At 37.0% G+C, this 26,189-nt stretch overlaps 4 protein-coding genes across 9 annotated transcripts in view; 2 read left to right on the top strand and 2 right to left on the bottom strand.

Moving 5' to 3' along the window:
* LOC131805522 (ras-related and estrogen-regulated growth inhibitor-like) overlaps positions 1-9,832 on the top strand; it is a 29,622-nt gene extending 19,790 nt beyond the window's left edge. For 5 of the 6 annotated variants that reach the window (XM_059128746.1, XM_059128750.1, XM_059128749.1 and 2 more), the window contains 3 exons: positions 8,571-8,826; positions 8,899-9,210; positions 9,271-9,832. In XM_059128746.1, coding sequence (XP_058984729.1) covers positions 8,571-8,826; positions 8,899-9,210; positions 9,271-9,687 — 985 coding nt within the window. In that variant the 3' untranslated portion in view covers positions 9,688-9,832. Of the gene's footprint in view, positions 1-2,052; positions 2,210-8,570; positions 8,827-8,898; positions 9,211-9,270 lie in introns of those variants that run through there. The other variant, XM_059128747.1, reaches the window with a different exon arrangement.
* LOC101889172 (armadillo repeat-containing protein gudu) lies at positions 9,791-14,597 on the bottom strand. The gene is made up of 5 exons (XM_005180168.4): positions 13,889-14,597; positions 13,583-13,805; positions 12,705-13,518; positions 12,214-12,428; positions 9,791-10,041 (listed from the first exon to the last, which is right to left on the bottom strand). The coding sequence occupies exons 1-5, from the start codon at positions 14,542-14,544 to the stop codon at positions 9,901-9,903; spliced, it is 2,049 nt and encodes a 682-aa protein (XP_005180225.2). The 5' UTR covers positions 14,545-14,597; the 3' UTR covers positions 9,791-9,900.
* Positions 14,598-16,700: 2,103 nt separating this feature from the next.
* On the top strand, positions 16,701-20,074 carry LOC101888994 (glutamate receptor ionotropic, kainate glr-3). Its single transcript, XM_005180167.3, is given in 7 exon segments — positions 16,701-17,109; positions 17,171-17,617; positions 17,679-17,812; positions 18,425-18,645; positions 18,703-18,898; positions 18,901-19,439; positions 19,522-20,074. Coding segments are annotated over 7 exon segments (2,100 nt in total). The 5' UTR covers positions 16,701-17,014; the 3' UTR covers positions 19,990-20,074.
* LOC131805521 (dyslexia-associated protein KIAA0319-like protein) lies at positions 20,025-25,151 on the bottom strand. The gene is made up of 7 exons (XM_059128745.1): positions 22,865-25,151; positions 22,670-22,801; positions 22,310-22,609; positions 21,960-22,241; positions 21,651-21,891; positions 21,423-21,590; positions 20,025-21,360 (listed from the first exon to the last, which is right to left on the bottom strand). The coding sequence occupies exons 1-7, from the start codon at positions 24,860-24,862 to the stop codon at positions 21,194-21,196; spliced, it is 3,288 nt and encodes a 1,095-aa protein (XP_058984728.1). The 5' UTR covers positions 24,863-25,151; the 3' UTR covers positions 20,025-21,193.
* Between the last annotated feature and the right edge of the window lie 1,038 nt (positions 25,152-26,189).

Raw genomic sequence — 26,189 nt, 5'->3', positions numbered from 1 at the left:
TGTCATAGGCTGTAGTATCCATTTCGAACTTCAAATACCAAAGTTTAAACAATTCCGGTGAATAATATCGCTAAAATCATCAAAATACCGAATATCAGGAGGAAAACGTGGACCTACATGGCTCATTTACGAATTTAACCTACTGGAAAAATAAACACGTGTGCAAAATTTTAGCCTTTTATCTCAATTCGTTCGAAAGATACCGTGATTACAACAGACAGACGGACATGGCTAAATCGACTTAGAATTTTACGCTGATCAAGAATATATATACTTTGTTGGGTCTGACATGAGTATTTCGAGGAGTTACAAACGGAATGACAAAGTTAATATACCCTCCATAGTATGGTGGAGGGTATTAAAAATTTATAAAATATGGCGTTTAACTTTGTTGCAGATTTTTTTTATCTCACCCTGTATTCGTTTCTATTATTTTATTTAAATTCATCAAAAAGATAGCTTATGAAAAGACTTTTATCCTCTAGATACACTTGCTATGGTACCGTTGGACACATTTTTTTTTTTAGATGTTATAATTGTCTTACCAAAAAGGATGTGTTGCGTACAAAAATATTAACCTACTATTGAAAATCAAGATTTTTCATATTCATTACTTCTTTTTAATTTAACAAAAACTTTTCAAAATAAAGTTTCCACACCCCTTCACACCTGTAAAATTTAAAGATTCCATCCTCAACTTGTTCGCAGAAAACATGAAAAACTATTTTTACATTGCTGTTCATCCGATTTGATTATACGATTTCCTGTGTGTTAATTTTAATTGGTCCACCTCCAACATGTCCATGGTAAAACAAACAGTCTGCCTCCATTAGGGAAATTCCTGCACGCATGGAGTGATGAAGAAAAAAGCGAATAATGAAGATAAAGTAGTAACAAGTCGACCATTTAATATCCTATTGATGACTTCCAGATAAACACCTCGCCGGCTGTATGTGTCTTGTAAAGAGAGTTAACATCCGTCCACCCTGGAGGTTTCGACTTAATTGTGTTTCGGTAGAACCTAAACTGGGGAGAAAAAATAAATGTTCGCATCTGCTGTTTCGTTTGGTAGCAATTGATGAATGAATACATCTTCATCATAGTCATCTTAGTACACACACACACCCATACATCTGTATGGGCATAGGACATTGCCTACTTGTTTTCCATGTACGACGTTTAAGTGTGCGGTTGGGTGTGCGCACTCGATCCCATGGAAAACAAAATAATTTTATTCATCCTTTTTTCCACAACAGGTTGAAAGTCATGATTGACAGGCGGAGGTCATAGTGATATGTGATTGTATTTCTTTGTTTGCAACACTGATGTATCGCGGCTGGGTAGACAGACTGACAGAATAACATTGCTGTTGTCGTAGTTGTTGGTCTTGTTGTTGTTGTTAAGAATAGGATTCATCAATTTGTATCGATGTTCCGGAGCTCATATACATTCATAGAAGTACTTGATTAAATATATTAGTATTCATGTCAGTAATTTGTAAATAATGATCTTACCGTGGAGGGCAAAATTACTGACACAGACATTAGCATGGAATATTTTGCGAAATGGATATACTTTTATAGGCAGGAAATTGTAAAGTTTTTTAACTTTTAGAGTATTCTCAAAATGTATTTATAAAAAATGTAAAAACATAAAAAGTTAATAAATGTAACATAACTTTTCACTCCCACTGTAAATATCCATTTATGCCAGGTTTCGACCAGCAGTTTATATGCATATGTTAGCCCTCACAACGTCCAATGTCCATTGGTAATAAATGGATTTAGTGCGGTGGCACTAGAAGAAGTGCTGATGTTGTCATCATTACCGTTCGTTCATTCCATCGTTCGCTCTATCGCCAGGTTACCTTCGTGTTCGCCTATGGCTAACCAGGAGTGGCGGCAACAAGTGTCCCATTTCCCATGACCTTTGGGTTGGTTAGTCGTTTGTTTACCTTTTTCGATTATTTCAATCGTTTTTGTTTTGTCATCCACTTGCACGAGGACGACGATAACAATATTCATAGTTTGTGGTTGATACAATCAAGCAGGCCTTCGGTTTCCATGGCGAGAGGGTTGTGACCGGGTCTTTGTAATACTGTCCGGCGTTTCCATTTAACAGATTTGAGTATTTAATTTTATAATTTGTTGTTTATCTTGTAAAGAATACCACAATCACTCCGGGCTGTACCAATGGCAACTCGCCAAAGGTAAGAGAAAACAACAAAAAAGTGACGATGACCTGATTTACACATCGATGAATGTGTGATGAATTGATGTTGTACAAATAATAACAACAATAGTAATAAATACAAGAACAACATAAATAGTTATTGTATTAAAAATCAATTATTGCTGTGTAAACAATGAATGGTGTAGTACCCAAACAGGTGTCGCATAGAAAAGTTTCCAATTGTTATATTTTGATTGTTAGTGTGGGTGAAAGTGTGTGTGTATGTGTGTGCAATGTGATGATTGATATTTACACATTGGCATATGTAAATAAGAAATCATCATATTTTTAATATCTAAGGATTCAACACAAAGTAAATAAAATCGAAATATTTGTGATTTAAAAGGAATAAAGAGGGATCAATTTTTATTGCACATGCCTACAGTGTAATGCTCATATTTTATGTTAAAGTAATCGTTAAAAAACCTAATTGGTCGGATGGCTTTAATTTGCCACGAAAGTGATGACAAAGTGGTTCCCATATCAGGATTTCATTTTTTGGATCTAATATTTTATTGTCATAAACACCCGAATAATTTATAATACAGCCGGTATGATAAATCATGTTTCATCATATATTTAGAGGTTAAATCCATCCTCCAACAATATGCTTAGCCTCAGGGGAAAATATAATTTTCTGATTTCCAGTATTTATTTAGGTTGTATCCTCATATTGTAGTGTAATATTGAGGTCAGGTCGTATTTAAAAAACCCTCGACGAATTCCATTTTAAAATGGGGCAGCATGGGTGTTATGTGAACCAATATACAGGGTGAGATAACAAAACTGCAACAAAGTCAAACGCAAAATTTTTTACTATTTTTCTAAATTTTATTGAATGAAAGCAAAATATGTCGGAAATAGCATCAAATTTTAAAATACGTTTAAATTTGTTCGAATTGCTCGCCCTTAGCACGAATTATGGCCTTCAAACGGCCAATGAAACCGTCACACGCTGCTAGAATGCTGCTCTGCGGTATTTTGGCCCACACCCAGTGAAGCGCTTGCTTGAGTTTATCGACACTTTGGTATTTTTTAGTGTCAAACTTGCTTTCCTAAATACTCCAGACACAATAGTCCAACGGATTGGTATCCGGAGATTTTGGTGGCCATTGTGCATTGGAAATGAAGGGAGGAATCTCATTTTGTAACCATTCTTGGGTGGCGCGGTCTGAGTCCTGTTGGAATGGCTGCGACCAAAATATTTACGTGCAAATGGCTTTAATACACCCTCCAGAATATTTTCGCGATAATATTCGGAATTTATTCTGATGTCACGGTCGATTAATAGAGCGGACAGCGAACATCGGCTGTTATGGCGACCCACACCATCACTACTCACCATGGCCGGCCCTTGAGTTCTGGTGGCCAACCGAAGGTGCACATTTCAGGCGACCCGATCATTTTGTTTGTTTACAAACTACTGGACAACGAATGTTCTCTCATCGGAGAAACCCAAATTCGGCAGTTAGTTCGACACCACTTTCGGCCAAGCGAAGCAACTCTTTAACTCTTTTGAGTCTATTTTCTTTCTTTTGTGGTGTAAGTTCTTGCACTTTTTGGAATTTCAATGGCTTTACCCCGAGTTCATTTTTCAATATTTGCAGAATGGAATATTGCAATATGTTCAGCTCACGAGCCATTTTTCGGCCACTGTGACGCGGGTTTTGATCAAGTCGTTTCTTTACTTTTCGAACCATTTCTGCTGATGTTACTATTTTCTTCCGTCCACTTCCTTGACATCGGGCTACGCTACTAGTATCACGGTAACGAGCGATGGCGATAACGAGACACAAACGATTTATTCACATTTAAATGCTGGAGTGATCTAACGGTAGCCACTTGTGGATTTCCAGCCAAATATAAGGAAATCACACTATCACGCTTGAATTCCATCACGAATAACTTTTGTACGCTTGTAAACAATATAATGAGCTGCCACTGGAATAATTTTAACAGCTGTCGGACGGGTGGCTTAGAAATGACAGCAGTCTGAAGTTGGCTGCAGTTCTTTCATCTCAACCTGTATTTCGGTTACAGATTTCTTTTTTCAAAGACTTATAATGAAATTTCATTTGGAACCTTTTTTCTACAAAAAAAGTTGATACCGTGTTTTGAGCGACATATACTGAAATTTTATGTAGAATATTTTTGCCTTTGATGTCATCGCATAAAATAATATTTTGCTCAAATTCTGTCAGTATTTTTGTGAAGATATTATACACCTAAAATACATGGATCCCAAATAATCTCTAATTGACTATTTTCGAATTTTCCTGCCCTTTTTTGATTACCTCAAAGTATACACTTCCAAAACACTGATAGACGTCTCAAATTTTTAGCTCTACTTTAATAATCTACTGTTGTTTTCTTGTAATTATTTTGTGTGTCACACAGTGTAACTTTAAAAATGTAGATCTTGTGTATTGCGAATTTGAAATAATGCATCTTTTGTCAGATGTTTCATTCTTAAGTTATTCCTAAACTTATATCATTGTAATTATGTTACTCGGTCATTCCGAAGCTAAAGCAATCTCTCATAAAATTAGCGGTCGTGTTTCATCAATTAAGACGCAAAACTTTAAAAATTCATAGACACCTTTAAGTTCTATCCTTCCTATTGTATTTTCTCCTACAAAAGATCAAAATAGTAAAAATGGAAATGCGATACAAAAATGATAACACATCCTAAATTACGTGTCCTGTCTACTTCCCATACATGAGTATGCTCACGCCTATGTGCCTCTTGATTGAGGATAGTTGCCTGACATTCCAAAGTAAATATGTACCAAGCTACATACATCCATACATACATATCTGTATGTACGTATGTACACATAGTCAACACAAACACGTTAACGTAGACATTTTTGGTTTCAGTGTTTTTTGGGGGATCAATGAACGCAAAATTATGTCTCCCCTTCCCATAAAATTGAGGAAAAGGTCCTTGTAATTTGTTATGCGTGTTAAAAAAAAACAATACAAAAGACAAAATTGTGTGTAGAAACATACAATTTAAGGAAGGACAAGAAAGGGTTCGATATAAAAAAACAACACTTCAAAGCTTGTGATTTTCAAATCATGAACATTATTGCCATACATATGGCAAGAACAGGGAAATACTTATTAAATAACTTCCAAGTGAATAAAGGTTTCCAGTATAGGATTATTTCTCGTTGTTTGGTAACCGAAAAAATCAGACGGAAAACTAATGAGATTTTTAGAGAATTTTTATGGGAAAATAGAAATTTAAAAATACTTTGGAATGTTATCATTGATGTAGGAAGGATATCTGAAGGATAAAATAATAAAAATATCTCGTCAAAATTTTTATATGCATACCCTTTTATAAAAACGTGTTATAAATAAACAAATCTTTGAGGTGTGAGGATTTTTTTATATTTATTATATTGTAAAAAATTAAAACGCTATGTAGCCCAATTTAAATTGAAACAGATCCGATTTGTATATAGAAAAGACATCTTGAATAAATAAATAGAATACGCACATGGTTATAAGTGGGGAACAAGCTCCCTTTGAATAATATTAAGCTGGATTTTTAATTCAAGAGAATTTGATTTAATTGGGTTAAAAATATCTATGGCAGTGTTTATTTATTAATTGTTCCATTCTTTAAACAAGGCCAGAAAAATCGAATTACACAGATTTCTTATATCCGAATAGAAAAAAAATTAAAAATCAGTTAATTTCGACCGGGCCGCACCGTTTGGAAAAAAATTGAAAAATTTCAAAAATTCAGAAAAATGCCGCTTAAATGAAACCCGTTCTATATACCGTCTATACGAAGATGTGGATCTTCATAAGTAAGTTTTTGTCATAGACTGTAGTACCCATTACGAAATTTATTTACAATTTCAACATTATTTCAAAAAAATCGAGTTAAGATTCCTGGGAATCTATACATTTTAGGTGTATGGTGTCTTCGGCAATATTATCGGCAAAAATCCGAGGGATATTTTTGTGAAACAAATTCACCACCAGTCGAGGCATTAAAGGGGCCTTTCAAAAAGTTCCCTACTTGAGATCGTATAAGATATGAATATTCATAAATTTTGCTATAGGTCTCAGAGTACTCCAAAAGGAAATGCCGGAAATCGATTATAATAATAAACTTATTTTAGGGTTAAAGTCACACTCCATCTTAAATTCTCTATAAATCACCAAAGATATTAATTCTGTATTTTCATTTTATATCAACAATATAACTGTATAAATTTTGCCAAAAAAACACAACATCTTTCTAATTTTTTTTTTATAAAATTGTTCTTATTTTTATACCCTCCACCTTGAAAAGAAGGGTATATTAACTTTGTCATTTGTAACGACCCTAAATAATCGTCGTAGATTCCATAAAGTATATATATTCATGATCAGCATCAAATTCTATATCGATTTAACGATTTCCGTCTGTCTGTTGAAATCACGTTACAGCCCTCATTATTTGACGTAGAGCTTCAAAATTTGGCAGAGCAATTTGTATTGTGTCTAGGTTGATTGGTTTTGGCATTGCCCTCATATATTCGATATTTTGATGATTTTCGCCACATTTTTCCACCGATTTGTCTAAAAATTGGTATTTGTAGGTTATAATGGGTTCCAGCGAAACATTGTATGTATGGGTCCACGTTTTCGTAAAGCCCCTCCCGATATGCGATATTTTGATGATTATTTCAAGGATTTGTTTAAAAATTGGTATTTGTAGGTTATAATGGGTTCTAGCTCCGGTGACGAAAAATTGTATGTACATTTTCGTATAGCCTCCATATAATGGTACCTCCCGATATTCGGCATTTTGATGATTTTTGCCACATTTTGTCACGGATTTGTCTAAAAATTGGTATTTTAGTTCATAATGGGCTCTAGCTCCGGTGATAGAACATTGAATATTTTGGTCCACGTTTCCCTATAGCGCACATATAACGGTACCTGCCGATACTCAGTATTTTGATAATCCTAGTCAAAATTACCCATGAAAATTTTTAAATTTGCTATTTAAGTAGATTTTAGATTGATGACAATACTTAAATGTAAAATTGACCAGAGAGGTTCCACGTTTAAATAGCGAGCTTTTCTTACTTAGATTTATAGATTTACTTAAAAATAGTCGTGTATCAAAAAAGTACATTTTATTACAAAAAAATTAACTATTACAAATTGCAGAACATATAGAAGTACCAATCCACAACAATTATGTATTCTTCCTAAAAAATCAACTCAAAAAATTGTTCCGAAAAATCAATTTGTAAGTTTTATACCCAAAAACAAAGGGTATCACATTCGCTGTAAAATTTGTATACTTCAGCTGCAATTGTACAGATTTTCTTTAGAGAGTTGCCAAACCCCACATTAAAAACATTTAAAAGAAGACGTGCGATTTTTCATATTTCTCTATTACAGACAATTTCGCCAGAAAATTATCTATACTGTAGGTCAAACAGAATATTTTCATAGATTTGCATTAAACTCATTTCTCAGCTTAGATCGGCCGGCAGACGGGCTAAAGCTTCTCGAACAACACAATCCTATTTATATTACTAATGATCAAGTTACGCAATTTATGAAGTAAATTGTAAGAAACCTATATAGATATAATGCTAACATCTTGTTATTTTAAGAAAATCCTAAAATTTTCCTCAAAAAAGTGCGTAATATGTATTGCGTAGTTTCAAAATTATTTATATATATTTAGTGCTGTTAAACATCTTTGAACTTTAGCCTGTGACAAAATGCTTTCATTCCTTTTTTGCTTCCACATGCCTAAAAGAAAACCAAAGCGATTCTTTAAATTGAATTTCAATGGCATGTTTTTGTGACATTATCCTTCTGGGAAGAAGTCCACATTGAAGGGGCGCGGGGTCGTCACACAAAATAATTCGAGCAACATGTCCTTTTAACGCTTCGGCATACGGACAACAAATACAATAAATAAACACAAGAAGGAATCCTACATTTCGTTCCGTTTTTTTTTTTTTTTTGTATCGTTTACCCGTTCAACATTTACGATGTTTTATTGTTTCCACTCGGAGGACACTTATGAATGTCGATGTTGTATACACAGACCGCCAGTCTAAGTCGGCAACAACAAACCCAAACAAATATGTACATATATATGTAGGTTATAGCAATGTGTGTGTAAATAAATACCAACCCATGCATTCTGACAAAGTAAATTTTAATTTTGATTCCTGTGAATTGTTGAAGGTCTACCAGAGCACAGCAACATTGCACAAATGTCTCAGAACAGCTAAGGCTCTTTGAAAGTATTAACGCATTTTCTGTTTCTGTTTCGTTCTGCTCCCATTGCTGTTCACTTACAGTCCATCCTGTCCAATGAATACAACATCGCCGAAATCGTCGTTGGCTAAACTTGGTATTCATACCAAACAGAAATCGCTGAAGGTCATGGTTTTGGGTCAAAGTGGAGTGGGCAAAACCGCCATGGTTGTACGTTTCATAACCCGCCGTTATATTGGAGAATACGATCCGAATTTGGAGAAAGTTTACACATTCAACACGACCTTAGATAATGATTATGTTCAATTCGATATCCTGGATGCAACAGGACAACAAAATGTAAGCAATGCGATTTTGGAATATTTAAAGACATTTTCATTGACATCATTTTTGTTGCTTCTATCATTCCAGGAAAACGATTGCAGTAACTTGGAATCGAACATACGCTGGGCTGATGCCTTCATTTTGATGTACTCCGTCACCGACAAGTGCAGTTTCGATGAATGCAATCGGCTGAAGTTTCTCATCAACTACAACAAGAAGCGGCGTAAATTGGGCTCAAACAACAAGGACTATATGTCGGATGTTCCGGTGATATTGGTGGGCAATAAAAACGACCAAACTGGCGACCGCATGGTCAGTGTAGAAGAGGGTCAAAGAAGATTTCGTGAATTATCCTGTGCCTGCTTCCATGAGATCTCGGTTAGGGAAAGTGTCGATCAGGTATGTGGCCAAAAAAGAAGCCAGAATTTCCAACCACTTCATGCTTTATCTCCCATTTAGGTGCAAGATGTATTTCGAGATGTATTCCGGTTTTGGCGTGTATCCAGCAAAAATCCCAAACTCAAACGTTCCACAAGTGATGTTCAAAACGAGGCCATTAGTCCCGATTCCGGTTGTTCATTTTATGAGACCGCTTCGCTGGCCAATGAAACAAGACGTTCCTTTTTGGTTATCGGCAGTGCCTGCCTGGAGGAAAATGACCATTCCGAATCGAATGATGACATGAGATCGAGTAGCTTGAATAGTTCGCACAGTGAACTGGAGACACCATTCCGTAGCCGGGCCTCAACCGATGGCACTTTATTGTCGAGACCTCGTCGCTGGCGCTATCCACCACCAGGTTGTCTTCTACCCCACACAAATCGTGTCGAACGCCGTATGAGCATCTCGACCCGGGGAAGTAATGCCAGCTACTGAATTAGCTATCAACTGTGTAATTGTCACCAATGAAAACTGACTGTGTAAATAGCTTAGGACAAATTTATATTTTTTGTAAGTGTATTTATTTATATATTGTACCAAAAGAAAATTTAAAAAAAAAATAGTGCAAAGATATACAGACCAACAACTACATGAGTGTGAGTGTGTGTGTTTTACTATATGGATGAGTAGTTTCTTCTGGTTTGGAATTTAATCATCATCGATTTTAAGTAAATATTCCTCGGCTCTTAATGCCAATTCTCGTATGTTGCGCAAACAGCCAGCAGCTGCCAATTGCAGTTCCTTGTTGGTGGAACCCACACATTCCAGTAGAAAGGGTACCACACCACTCTGAAACGATAATTGAATTATTGTCAAATTAAAAATAATTCATGTTTTTATATCCTCCAAAATTCTATATTAACTTTGTCATTTTATTTGTAACTCCTCGAAACCCGGAAGCGTTAGACCCAATACAGTATATACATGGTGAGATAAAAAAACTGCAACAAAGTCAAACGCCATCATTTTTACATTTTTTATAGATTTTATTGAATGAAAGCAAAAAAATCGGAAATAGCATCAATTTTAGAATAAATTCAGATTTGTTCGAATTAGTTGTGGCCCTAAAACGGCCAATGGAACCGTCACACGCTGCCCTGATGTTGCTCTGCGGTATTTTGGCCCATTCCCGGCGAAGCACTTGCTTGAAGCAATCGACACTTGGGTAGTTTTTAATGCCAACCTTCCTTTCCAAAATACCCCAGACACAGTAGTCCAACGAATTAATATCCGGAGATTTTGGTGGCCATTGTGCGCTGGAAATGAAGCGAGGAACCCTTATTTTGTAACTATTATTGGGTGGCGCGTGCTGAGTGCGATGCAGTCTTTTTCGCTTGCTTAAGGTGATCGACACTTTGGTATTTTTTAGTGGCAACCTTGCTTTCCAAAATACTCCAGACACAATAGTCCAAAGAATTGGTATCCGGAGATTTTGGGTGGCCATTGTGCGCTGGAAATGAAGCGAGGAACCTCATTTTGTTAACATTCTTGGGTAGCGTGTGCAGAGTCATGTTGGAATGTCCAAGGTCTGCGACCAAAATGTTTGGGTACGCAAGGCTTTAATACAACCTCCAGAATATTTTCGCGATAATATTCGACATTTATTCTGATGCCACGGTCGATTAATGAGAGCGGACATCGACCATCTGCTATTATGGCAGCCCACACGATCACCATGCCCGGCGCTTGAGTTCTGGAGGCCAAGCGAAGGTGCACATTTTCAGCCGACCTCTTTGGCAAGTAAACACGATCATTTTGTTTGTTTACAAACTGCTGGACAACGAATGTTTTCTCATCGGAAGTTTTCATTCGGAAGTTCACCACTTTCGGCCAAGCGAAGCAACTCTTTAGCTCTTTTGAGTCTATTTTCTTTCTTTTGCGGTGTAACTTCTTGCACTTTTTGGAATTTCAATGGCTTTACCCCGAGCTCATTTTTCAATATTTGCCGAATAAAGTATTGCAATATGTTTAGCTCACGAGCCATTTTTCAGCCACTGCGACGCGGGTTTCGATCAAGTCGCTTCTTTACTTTTCGAACGATTTCTGCTGATGTTACTGTTTTCATCCGTCCACTTCTTTGACCTCGGGCTACGCTACCAATATCATGGTAACGAGCAATAGTACGAGACACAAACGATTTATTCACATTTAAATGCTGAAGTGCTCTAACGATAGCCACTTGTGGTTTTCCAGCCAAATATAAAGAAATCACACTATCACGCTTGAATTCCATCACGAATAACTTTTTTCCTGGAAAATGCTCACCAAAATGCTTTTGTACGCTTGTAAACAATATAATGAGCTGTCACTGGAATAATTTTAACAGCTGTCGGACGAGTGGCTTAGGAATGACAGCAGTCTGAAGATGATTGCAGTTTTTTCATCTCACCCTGTATATTCTGGATCAGTGTGAAATTCTAAGTCGATTTACCAATGTCCGTCCGTGGGTCACGTTTTCCCAATATCCGGTATTTTAATGATTCTAGAGGCATTATAGACCGAAATTACTTCAAATTTCGTATTTGAAGTTCGCAATGGGTAGAAAGACAAAAATTTGTGTATGCAGGCCCAAGTTTTCGTATAGCCCCTATATAACGATACCTCTAGATATTCGGTATTTTGATGATTTTAGCGACATTGTTTAGGGAAATTGTTTCAAATTTCGTATTTCAAGATTTTAGAGGTGCTACAAGCTATGACAAAAAATGGCATATGGAGGCCCATGTCTTCATATAACGGCACCCCCCAATATTCGGTATTTTCATGGTATTAGAGACATTATTCACCGGAATTGTTTCAAATTTCGTATTTGAAGTTCAGAATCGGTACTACAGCTTATGATGATCCGTATAACCCCAAATAACGGTTTTTAAAGTTCCATCCAAATGGTGGAATGTTTTAAAAGTTCGGCCCGGCCGAACTTAGCTGATTTTTACTTCTAAGTATTTTGATTTTATTTACCTGATGCATGGTAATGCAGTTTTGTGGATCCATGGATAATTTTTCCAACGCCATTGCCGTAGTGCGATGTACCTCGGGGTCATCGCTTGTCATATAGGAAACAATTGGTGTAACTGTACGAAGACGTCCCAACTCTTGGGTATTATTGCCATATGTTGCGCAGCTTGCAATGGCAGCAGCCAGATTTTTCCTCAATAGATCCTCGGTGGTATTGACTAGATATGGAAGATATGGAAATTATATTGCTCAATTATTACATTGATAGATAACAAAAAAATTTTAACAATAAATCCTGATCCTTTCATCCTCCTTTCAGAAAATCCTATAAATTTAACTATTGGCCTTAACTAAAGCCAAAAAACATAGAAAGACATTCCGATGTTTTTTGGCTGTAATTAAGACATTAGGGGCCAATCGTAAAATTTATAGCATATTCTGATAGGAGAATTACTTTTGCGCCACCTGTTATGTTGGTACTAAAAACGACCTACCCAATTCCGCCAATTTATAAATCACTTTCAAATCAGTTAATATGGCCAAGTTGGTACTATCCTTGGCAATGGTGGCAATGGCAGCACACACGGCCGACAATACTAAAATATCCTTCGATCTCAAAAGACCCACAACCAGTTCCATAGCTCCCACCAAACTTCGTACCAATTCCCCCGACTCTCGAGCATTCTCCACACATGGACATATGGCATATGCCGCATAGGCTTGCACCCTAGGATTGGTATTTTTCAGCAGTGACCAAATAAGACGCACTGCATCCAAGTCCTCCAATATACGCATGCTCTCGGCATCTTCGGCGCATTCTTTCAAGGCTTTGGCTAAATTTTCCAGCAATGGAGCATGCGAGGAATTCAGAAGTGACACCAGTGATGGCAAGCCATTGGCATTCCGTAGGACATCACGATTATGTTGAAATCGTACACATTCGGCTATGGCGCCAACAACATTTGTCAGCACCTCATCGGATTCATCATTGAGCAATGTCACCAAATGGTTGACCGTACGTAACTGATCGAATTTCATGACATTTGCATCGGATACGGCACACATCCAAATAGCACCTGTGGCACCAATCAACAGCGGTTTGTTCTCCCTAATGGTTTTATCTTTAACTATGGCCACCAAGGGTTCCAAACCACCAGCTTCTTTTACCAAATCTCTAGTTGCCTGGTCGAAAGCACACTTATAGATGGCAGTGCTGCCTTCCATTTTCAAATCCAAACTGGCCGAGTTTAAATGATTGACAATATCCGCTACCATGTTTTCCGTTCTTATTGCCAATTGAAATTTGGGCTAAGAAATAACAGCGAATGATTTTCATTTCAAATAAATGTTTTGGCAATGACACCATATCTACCTGAGATGCACATTTTTGAATTGTTCCCATAATGGGTATGACCACATCGATGTGACAGGATTTCAGTAGACGAGCCATTAAAGGGACAATTCCACTTTTGCGCATTATCTCCTTGTTGTGTCGTGAATCAGACAAAGACCACAGGGCTCTGGCTCCGGCCCTGGCCATATTTAAGAGTTCAAGTTCTTCAAAGTTAAGATCTTCGCGTGGTGTCTGTAAAATACTAAAAAAAGTAGAACATAAGTAGCAGATGGTCGAGTACAATTTAAAGAAAAAATGTGAGAATATGTATATCGTTAAACTTACTGCAGTTTGATATCCAATAAATCCACCAGCTTTGGAATGCCACCACAAACACGAACATATTTCCTCGCCAAACGCACCTTTGCTACATTAGCCAGGGTTTCCGCAGCCACTGTTTTTAAGTTATTCAACGATGAATTCAAGATATCTATAATCAGCGGAATGCCATCCAAGTCCACAATGGTCTTTCGAATATCAATATTCAATGAAATATCAGCCAATACAGTCAGGGCACCCAGACGGCACTTGTCATCATTACATTCCAATATATTCACCAATACATCCAAACCGCCAATGTCCTGAATGGCAAATTGATTAATTTGCGTTGTCAAGTCATAGTCCTGAAGGCAGCACAAAGACACAATGGTGGCCGTTTGATTGCCAGCCTTTATGTACTTCACCAATTTCTGAATGTTATAATAATCGGCTGGTACTTCCGATGAACGGGCCACATCCTTCCAACGTTCTTCTTCGTCGGTCGATGATTCCACTTCAGTGGATTCCGAATCGGGCGCATAAACAGCTTGCTTAATGTTCATTTGACGGTCGGGACAACTGCCACAATTCTTGGCATTATTTTGTGTGCGCCTGGAGCGATGAGCTTTCGTGGTCGCATTTTTAATATTTTTCTGCGATTTTTTATCCTTAGCACTGTCCATGGGTGAATTTGTAAAGAGGGGATCGAATGTTACCAACGAAGTCAACCGTTTTCAATGGATTCCACAAAATGTATGAAATATGTTTTAGTACTAAAATCAAATTGGAATAAACAAACCATGTTACCATATCAACATTTTATGCCACATAAATATGGAGAAGCCATCAAGGGGGTGTATCCATGGGGGAATAACAAAACTCACAATCCATACCAGGTACATAGGCCAATAGAACTCCTCTAAATATTTATTTAACATGCTACATCGATTAACGGGAAATGTTGGGTTCATACTGTCCCGTCACTCTTTACAAACTATTTCCATAGATTTTTTATAAGAGACCGGTTTTATAAAACTGGAGCTCCGATTGTATTCGTCAAAATTTTTCATTTTCCGCAAAAGAAAAAAAATTAACAAAAGCATTTGGATTCAAATGTGTTCCACTTTGAACTACAAACTGCAGTAAGATCGGTAGGAGAATGCAGTTATAGTTTTCAAAAAGCCATACAATGGCTGGAGCCGTTATATGGGGGCCATACCAAAACGGGGGCCATACCAAAACGGGGGCCAATACAGGGTGAGATAAAGGGAAAGATAAAGAAAGCAAAGAATGTCGAAATAGCATCAAATTTTAGAATAAGTTTAGATTTGTTCGAATTGGTCACCTTTGGCACGAATGATGGCCTTCAAACGGCCAATGAAACCATCACACGCTGCCCGAATGTTGCTCTGCGGTATTTTGGTCCATTCCCGGCGAAGCGATTGCCAACCTTTCTTTCTAAAATACTCCAGACACAATAGTCCAAAGGATTGGTATTTGGAGGTTTTGGTGGCTATTGTGCGCTGGAAATGAAGCGAGGAACCTTATTTTGTAACCATTCTTGGGTGGTCCTGTTGAAATGTCCAAGGTCGTGCCCAAAGCTTTACACACCCTCCAGAATATTTTCGCGATAATATTCGGCATTTATTCTGATACCACTGTCGATTAATACGAGCGGAGAGCGACCATCGGCTGCTATGGCGGCCCACACCATCGCCATGGCCGGAGCTTGGGTTCTGGTGGCCAACCGAAGGTGCACATTGTCAGCTGACCTCTATGGCAAGTAAACACGATCATTTTGTTTGTTTACAAACTGCTGAACAACGAATGTTATCTCATCGGAGACAGAGAAACCCAATTTCGGCAGTTCACCACTTTCGGTCAAGTGAAGTAACTTTTTAACTCTTTTGAGTCTATTTTCTTTTTTTGCGGTGTAAGTTCTTGCACTTTTTGGAATTTCAATGGCTTTACCCCGAGCTCATTTTTCAATATTTTCCGAATGGAATATTGCGATATGTTCAGCCATTTTTCGGCAACTGTGACTCGGGTTTCGATCAAGTCTCTTCTTTACTTTTCGAACCATTTCTGCTTATGTTGCTGTTTTCTTCCGTCCACTTCCTAGACGTCGGGCTATGCTATCAGTATCACGGTAACGAGCGAAGGTACGAGACACAAAATATTTATTCACAATTTAATGCTGGAGTGCTCTAACGATAGCCACCTGTGATTTCGCAGCCAAAAATAAAGAAAGCACACTATCACGCTTGAATTCCATCATTCTCACCAAAATGCTTTTGTACGTTTGTAAACTGGAAAATTTTAACAGCTGTCAGACGAGTGGCTTAGAAATGGCAGCAGTCTGAAGTTGGTTGCAGTTTTTTCATCTCAGCCTAAGATAGGTCCACGTCTTCGAATAGCCCATATAATGGTAATTGTGATTTTAGCTACATTATTGACCGATATTTTTTAGTTTCGTATTTGAATATTATAATGACTTACGACAAAAGTTGCCTATGCAGGTCCACGTATTTGTATAGACCCAAATATAACTGTTATATTCGGTATTTTTTAATATTTTTTAACAGAACTTTTAACGGATTTTATTTTTTTTTTTTTGAAAATTTCCAAATTATTTCTAAATAGTGGATGGTATTCAATGTTCAGTCCGGCCGAACTTACTGATTTTCTACTTTTTTTTCAAATATTTTAATACCGTTGGAAAAATTTATCAAAAAAGTTAAGAGCAATTATTACCGGAAGAGTAAATAAAATTATATTTCCCCTAATGTCACAATACATAAAATATTGTATAAAGGTCCACGTCCTCCTATTTGCTTACCTGGAAAAAATCCAACGTTTACTTTTTACAAATAATTTATTTACCACAACAGTCGGAATACTTCCCCCATGATTTTAACATTGGCCAATGTTGCTGTTGTTAACATACTTTTACATTCAATTGCCAGATAATTTAACATACTTGGAAAGATAAGTGAAGCAGGCAACCACAATTATGGTCAACATAGGTCAACGAAAAGTTTAATTGAAAACGTCACATCAGACTACGAAAACGATGGTTGGCTGGGACAAACGTAAAATATTTGTAAAGAAGGCTCTCAGTACTTAACCAGTTGCCATTTTGTAAAATTCGTGATGAGGATAGCGCGCATCTCAACAATTCAAATATCCATTCAATTGTATCTTCAAATAGGAAATTTCAATACAGGACAATGTCAAATAGAAACGAGGTTATTTTTTTAAAAAGAGTAATCGTTTTAAATACAACATTTCAGTAAATTTGATTTCCAGTTATCCATCTGATCCCAACATGGAATCGCTTCGGCTACTTTTAGCTCAGATATTGGTGATGTCCCGCATAGAACGTTGTTTTGTTGTCATTTCCGACAATTGGTACGATCCCGTCTACAATAAGGCATTCTTTCAATACTCCCATGAACCGTTGACACATTTCTATATCAAAATCAAAGATTCCGAGGATTTGAAAGCACCAAATTATCAAACAGTTCGGGTATTGAAACAAATCAAAGTTTTCAATTGTGACATTCACTTCATTACCCTGCTGAATGGGGGTCAGGTGAAACGTTTGCTTATGTTTTTGGAAAAGTATCGAGTCCTTAATACCAAACGTAAATTCGTTTTTATTTATGACGAACGTTTTATAACTGAAGATATGCTGCACGTTTGGTCAAATATGATATCTTCTATATTCGTTAAACCTTTGGAGGAGGATGGAAGGTAGGTGGACAAGGGGTTGTGACCTGTTTTAAATTATAAATGTGCCTAAATTCATTTTTAGTTTCGTTATATCGACAATAGCATATCCAAATATTTTGAATGGCATTGTGGTGACCAAACGTTTGATAGAATGGCCCAAGGGAGGGCATATAAGAAAAATCCAATTGTTCCCAAATACATCGTCGGACCTGAAAGGTATGTAGTTACAAATACTTTACGGGTTTCTGATGCACTTCTAAATACGCCCAATATTAAAAAAAAAAAAACAAAATCGTAGTAAAAACAAGCAAAAAAGCTACCAAGTTCGACCGAGCCGAACTTTTAATACCATCCACCATTTGGAAGGAACCTGAAATCATCAAAATAACGAATATCGGGAAATATCGTTATTTTTGTCGTAGGCTGTAGTACACATTACGAACTTCAAATACCAAATTTGAAACATTTGCGGTGAATAATGCCGCTTAAATAACCAAAATACCGAAAAAGGGAGGTACAATTATATGGGGGCTATACCAAAACATGGACCTACATCACACATTTTAAATACCAAAGGTCCTGCAGACATAATACACATTTGAGCAACATTTTATCAACCTACTTCATTTCGTTCAGAAGCTAGAGTGATTTCCACAGACGGGCGGACAGCGCTAAATCGACATAGAATTTTATGCTGATCAAGAATATATATACTATGTGGGGTCTAAAATGTATATTTTGAGGTGTAACTAACGGCATGACAAACTTTATATACCCTCCATACTATAGTGGAGGGTATAATAACATATTTTAATACGCAAATTTTAGGCTATCAATTACCCATTGCTGTATATCAGCATATTCCCATGGTGGTTGCTAATGAAGGCGAATCGGGAAAGTCATTCAATGGACTGGAGGTTGAAATCATCAAGTCCCTGGCTAAAGTTATGAACTTTCAACCCGACTTCTATGAAAGCCGTGATACGGAGACGGAACGTTGGGGCACAAAACTACCTAATGGATCTTACAGCGGCCTAATCGGACAAATAGTAAGTTTGAGATCGATTGAATTGCGAAATGTCAAAAATGACACTCTTGCATTTCAGAGCTCTTATTCTGCGGTTATGGTCATTGGCGATTTACATATGTTTACGGCCTATAGTGCTGTCCTTGATTTCAGCCGGCCTCACAGCTATGAATGTTTAACATTCCTTACACCCGAATCATCGCAAGACAATTCATGGAAAACATTTATTCAACCGTTCAGTTCCAGTATGTGGACTGGTGTAATGCTATCACTGTTCTGGTGGGCACGGTTTTCTATTTCCTCTCATTTTTACACGCCCTATTGATGCGCAAGAAGTCCTCAAAATTAAATGCAAAATCCTTTTTTGCACCTTTTCGCAAAAGACACTCCATTAGCCATATGAACATTCAACGATTTCGGGATGTGAAATTTCGTCGCTATTTGAACCAAATGACTGTGGCCCAAAGGCAAGAGGATTTATTTGATAATTTTTCAAATTGTATTCTGTTAACCTATTCGATGCTGATGTATGTCTCAATGCCAAGAGTGCCAAGAAATTGGCCTTTGCGGGTTTTGACAGGCTGGTATTGGCTATATTGTATATTAATAACGGTCAGTTATCGGGCCAGTTTTACGGCAATCTTGGCAAATCCTGCTCCAAGAATTACCATAGACACTTTGGATGAGTTACTGCAAAGTCATTTAACCTTATCCGTAGGATCTATAGAAAATAAGAAACTCTTTGATAATGCTTTCGATCAAGTACTTAAGGAGTTGGGTACAAGCACAGACGTTTTGACAGATATTACGGGTGTGGTAAGTAACAGAACTACCAAATTAATAATTAAAGGAAGCCCCTGTAATCCTTTGTTTATTCTTTTTTTTTTTTGGTTTTCAGACTGAAAAAATTGCCAAAGGTGGATATGCCTACTACGATAATCAATACTTTTTACAGCATTTACGCCTAATGTCTACGGAAAGTAGTGATGACGATGCCGTTCTGCACATAATGAAGGACTGTGTCGTTAAAATGCCTGTTGCCTTGGGATTGACCAGAAATTCACCTCTAAAACCACATATAGACAAGTATTTGGAGCGTTTAATGGAGGCTGGACTAATTAACAAATGGCTGCAGGATACTGTCAAACATTTTCCCAACGATGAACTAGCCCCCGCCGAGGCCATTATCGATTTGCGCAAATTTTGGAGCTCATTTGTGCCCTTGGTATTTGGTTACTTTTGTGGTTTCGTGGCTTTGCTGTTGGAGCATGTTCATTTCCGTAAAGTCGTAATGCCGCATCCTTTGTATGACAAAGCTAACACCAGGTTGTATTATAATTTCAAACGTAAATTTCCCAACAACTGAAGAATAAAGCGATGACATACAAGTTCCGAAGATGATTATCGTTGTTATTTTATTAAGCATGTATTTTATTATTCATTTTTTACACAGTTATAGTAATAATACATACATATGTTAGATTTTTTCTTAAAGTCTACTACATAAGTACAATTCAAAATAAATGTAAGTGCGAATGGGTGGTATGAGTTAAAAAAATAAATAAATATATATTAAATGTTTAGTTATATTCAGAAGGTACATACATAAAATATTGTTTGTTCTTTTTTAATTTTTGTGACCGAAAAATTTCTAGAAATTCCCAATACTATTTATTTTTAAATATTTTGTATTTTACGTTCTCAATTTGCAGAAGTCCACAAAACTCACACACACTAGAGCTTAAAACATCCCATTGCGTACCACTATAAATCCATTGACTAGTTACATTTTGTATCTTTCTGTTATGGGTTTGTTAAATGGTGATTGAGTGCGGTATACTTTCTACGGGAATAAGCAGAATATTACGTTTTTAAAATTTATTTTAAAGTGATTAAATGTGTTGGAGCACATTTGGAATGAAAGTGAAAATGGACAAAAGTAGAACTACATAAATTGATGGTCATGGGCAATAATTATCAGACTTACATATGCAATAAAACTACTGAACTGGAATAGCTTTAATATTGCACTTAAATGGAATGAATATTTAAACATAATAAATTAGCAATTGTTGTCGAAAACTTTGAAGTAGTTTAAAATACTGTAAAATAACAACAAGGACAATGTTGAAATGGCATGTTGAGTCGGAATTGTTTTCTTCTGGAGAAAGCTGTTTCAATATTCATCTATTGAAGCGTAGTTCTAAATCAATAACAAAACATGAAAGTCTGTGTTACAATTAAAAGTGGAATGGTGTTCTTCGCTTCTAACATGATACATAAAGTTGTGCGTAAATAATATATATGTTTACATGTATTTATGAAAATAAGCATAATAAGGTATGTATGTTTAAATTAATACTAAATTAATTTGAACACAAAAGGAACATACAATACATAAGTTTAAGACAAGGAACATACAGATCGTTACATTCATACATATACATACATACGGGCAATATACGTTCCCTTAAAGAAAAAGCAATATTTAAGAAAACTATCACATAAACATAATAATAATAAAGTTGGTTTGTTTGTTTGCTTAGCTTACGTCGTTTAGAAATATATATTTACGTCTTAACTTTACGTCCATGTTTCCCTGTGTATTTGCTGCGATCATGGCCATTATGCTTGTTCTTGGATACGCCATTCAAACGCAAAATTCCATTTGATTTTGAACGCGATTCAAATAGAACATCCGAATCAGTCTCAGAATCCGTCAGTGATGTTCGCGAATCTGCAAAAAAGTAGAAAATGTTCCTTCAAAAGACGACCTTCTCTTCGATAATGTGTACTTACAACTGGGCGCTTCTTCATCCTGTGTGCCAATTAGGGAGTATTTTTGCACTTTTGGTCGTGAACGAGGTTTCTTGGTTTGACGACAGGCAATAGCAATGCCCCAAAATAGAGCAGAAAGCATCAGTAAAGTCACTATGACACCCACAAAAACGTAAAGTACGGACCAATCTATAAAAGAAATCAAATTTAAATAATATCTCAAATATTTGTGCATAATTGAAAGTCTACCGCAATTGGCCTCCTCTATTCCCCAGAAGTAGCCAAATGAAGGCATCCAAAAAGCTTCACAAAAACAAGCACGGGTATCCGAGTTGCAAACACCATGGCCCGAACATGGATTCTGGCAGACCACAGTACGAACATCAGCAAACACTGTACCCAATATAGAGGCATCGCGTTGAAGTTTTTCTTTTAGCAGACGTTCAATGGTCAAGCCGTCAACAGGTATAGCTTTTCCAGCTTTTTCAGACTACCGAGAGATATTTAAAAATTCAATAATTTCAACCATTAGCGTGAAAATAAGAACATCTGTTTTACCTCAACATAAAATATCAATATGGCTGCATTTGTCCTAGAATCATGTTGCAAATCTCGAACTTGCACTTTCATATCGCCCATGAGAAGCCCAATTTTTTGCACAATAGTATTCAAAGAGGAATGCGTCAACATAGAGATATTCATCGGCAATGTAAGTTGGATAAGATTCAAAAGCATTGGGTCTGGGTGAACGAAAACGCTGGCAGTATCTGAACTTGTTAATCCTTGTTCATCGCTTACAGTTAGTTTGAAAACATAACGGCCAGAAACCAGATTGGTGAGCTTTAAAACAATCAATTCATGGGATTATTTTATAGATTATTTTATAGATGTATGAGATGTATACTCACAATCATAACGGGACTACTATCAGTCGTTCCCACAATTTGTCCGGCAGCTAAGCTAGCATCTTCTCGGGTCCACTGATATTTCACCACACCCAAGTCATCCGAAGATGAAGATCCATTGAAATAAATTGCCGACACTGGCAGAGTGATGCTCTGATCTCCTCCGGCGTTGGCCACAGGTGGTGAATTTTTCTCTTGCACCACTTTAACCCAAATGCTATCTGTAGCCGTGTTATTACTTTCGTCCATTACTGCCAATTGGAATTCATATAAACCAAGAGTCAAGCCAGTTGCATTTGCCACCTTAAAGCAAAAAAGAAACCGTAAAATAAAACGCTTTGAACGCTTTACCAAAATACTTACTGTTTCATTTGATTTCGAGATAGAGGCTGTATTAGGTCCAGAAACTTCCTTCCATTCATATGATTTTATGCCAATATCATCTGTCGAGCCAGATCCATTTAATAGTACCCAGTTGGTTGGTAAGTTTATTGTCTTGGGAAAAAATGTTGTTATACTTGCAAGTTCAATAAAACAAATAAAAAGGAAAGTATTTACCATGTTGGAGCCAGCAACTGCAACCGGAGGTGAATTTGTTGGTGGCTTTACAAAAACATGAACTTTTGCTGTACTTGACTGTCCACTGCCATCTGTTACTTTCAACACGAATGTATACATGCCCTCTTCCAAGTTGGATAACTGTACGTATGGAGTCCTAGTATTTTGCATGTCTACCGCTTTGGCTTCATCACTGGCATCCTTGGTCCATTCCCAGGCCACAATTTCATGATCATCGGAACTGGCAGTTCCGTTCAGAGTTACATTATTATTGGGCAAATACAGGATGACTGCATCCCCGGCATTTGCAACAGGTGGATAATCGGTTCCCTTCAGAACAGTTATATTTGCTGTCGTAGAATTGGTCACATTATCCGTATCGGTAACTGTCAATTTGAATGTGTAGTTTCCGGGAGAAGTCAAATCCGTCAATTGAAGTGTATTGACTTCGGGTAATTTTGGTTGATATCCTATTGGACCAGAAACAACTTCCCAATGCCACAATACAATCCGGTCATCATCTGTACTTGTACTACCATCTAAAATGGCATTAGTGGTGGGTTGTCTAATTGTCTGTTCGCTGGGGGTGATTATGACCTGAGGTACGCGATTTATGCGTTTCTCAGGCAAAACTGTTACATTGGCCATAGCTTCGCCATAAGTACCATTATCGCCCGTCACAGTCACCTTAAAAGTATACAGGCCTTCGGATAAATTCGATAACTTTACTTTGGACTGACTTTGGTCAGATATGGTACCATTCATAGGACTTTTGGGCTGGTTAATTAGTGTCCAAAGATATTTGTATTTAGTACTGCTTGACTCTTCGTCGGGCACAGTAAACGCAGCCAATGTTACTTCTTTTTCGGGCAAACGAACTTCTTTCGATACAACCGAGACCATTAACTTTTTATTCGCGTCTGTCTTGGGTGTTGGTTCAGATTCTGGTTTCTGTACTGTGGTGGCCTCGTTCGATGAAGCCGACGCCATCATTATATTGTGTGCTCCTCCCGACTCATCCAACAAACTGTAGTCTATCGAGTCTGGGACACAGACACGCAGATGGTTGCGCACAAAACCTCTAACACATTTACAAATACCTGTATTAACATCAACCGAAATGCATTCTTCGTTTGGAGGACATCTATTACCACCTGCCTCGGAACCCAAATCCAAGTTGCAAGTTAAGAACTTAGTCAAGGCTGCTGACTCAGGCGATAAGTTTGCACGATAATACGCCAAATCCTCCGGTAATATGCCTTCACTTTCATCCAAAGGTGATGACATTAACAATTGCTTCACCCTCTTTTCGGCCAAGGGAAAATCATCCTCATCATAGTTGTTGGGCACAACCGTTTCTCCACTCCGAGAATAGTATGGCAATTTGTGTGGTTGTTTCCAAAAGTTAAGCGAATTTATGTTCTCATTCCCCTCGCTTTCCTCAAATGGCAACATCTCGTTCAAAGCCTTTGACGCCTTTAACGAATCTAACCATGAGAATTTTTCTTTTTCACCATCGGCCCTAACCGGGTTGACCAAAACCATTTGTATGCGTCCGGGCAAAGATCTACGCTCCTTGGGCAAACAGGCTTCATTGCTGGCACACCGCACATGATAGCATTTGTGCTTAAACATGAAGACCACATTGCAAGTGTTATTCCGGCCCTTTTCACAGCACGCTTCAACGCATGTACGCAAGTCCACTTCACCTCCAGAATTTGCATCATCCGCAGAAGGATATTTCTCAAATATGCCAGAATTCAATTCATCATGTGGCATGACGCTCTCAAAAACATAACGTACCATATTGGGACACAGCACTGTCAAGTCACCTTCGCCTGCATTTCGTGTATTTACTGGGGTGTCTACTTGAGTCGTTTCATGAGCAGCAGCTCCTGCTGGTGCCGGAGTGTCCGTTGTCACAACGGAGTCCATCGCCCATGCTGCCACCACATATGTTGTCATCAGAATTAAATACCTCATTTCCCAATTAATCATGTTGATGGATTATTACAAGCTTTGAAAATTTTATATGCGCAACAACAATTATCAGTGTCCGAAAAACAAACTATATTCTTCAATTTTTGCCTCTATTCAATAACATTTTGTTTTACTCTTGAAGTAGCCACTTATCAACTTTTCACTCAAACAATGACGAAACAAATTTATTCTTTGAATGGGATATAGCTAAGTAATAGAGCACAGCCGACGAAAAAAATATTGCTGGGTGAACAATAAAAAACAACCCTCGCCACCATCCGACCCCTTCTATTTTATAAATAACGTCAAAATAGTTTCTGATAATCAGCTGACAGATGCGATTATAGGCAGAATGGTGGTGGAACAGAGCCGATAACTTTAATCGATAAATCTCCGGCATTGTATGATATCGTATGGGGATGTTGTTGGTTGGATATTTAAAATTTTTGAAGAAAAATTTTTGTTTCTGTTTCAGAAACCATTGAACACCTAGGAAACAATTTTGGGAATTGGGCAGCGTCTTATCGGATCAATCTACAATTTAGAGGATCCTAGACATAAAACACATAGTTTTTCAGTTATGTCGGTAGAGACATAAGCACAGGAGCTATCGGAATTCTTTCAATTTCAGTCTTCTACATTTAAATTTGCAATAATATTGCCAGTAGAAGACTCTACTAAGCAAATTAAACTATTTGAAGTTTCTTCTGGTCAATTTAGATCTACTTCACAAGCTTTTCCTCAGCTAATTAAGGACATGCCATGCACAGGACATAGTATTTCTTCTGGACTATTGAAATCCATCTTATTGGAAACTTTAATTCCAAAATCATTAATATTGTTATTGTTAATTCGGGATCCATTTCAGTCTCCGGCAGAATTGGCATTGCGTTTTTTTAATGTGAATGCCACGCTTTTGTGTATTGTATTGTATAAACACTCTGCCCAGAAATGGTCTGAACAAACAATATTTTTATTCGATACCTTTCTTTTAACATTTGACCCCAATTTTTCGAAACGTGGTGAAAACTAATGCCTTCTATTGAGGCCTTATTGCCACAAGGAGGTACGCAACATACTTGCTTTCTTGGCATTTAAAATTAAAAAAAAATTAATTAATGAGTATAAAGTTTTTAGATTTTAAAAATAAGGAAATAATTAGCAATATTGCCATGTTATGTAATTATATATACTTTTATTAAATACATTTTTTTAGAATTTTTATTGACATTTATATTACTGATTTTTTCTATTTTATTTATATTGTATCTTTTTATAAAACTTATTAATTATAATATATATTTTATTATTTATTAATTACTTACCTATTATATTTATTGTTTTT

Source organism: Musca domestica, unplaced genomic scaffold (genome assembly GCF_030504385.1).
Source record: "Musca domestica strain aabys unplaced genomic scaffold, Musca_domestica.polishedcontigs.V.1.1 57, whole genome shotgun sequence".
NCBI lineage: Eukaryota > Metazoa > Arthropoda > Insecta > Diptera > Muscidae > Musca > Musca domestica.
This window is presented reverse-complemented; position numbering and strand designations above follow the sequence as displayed.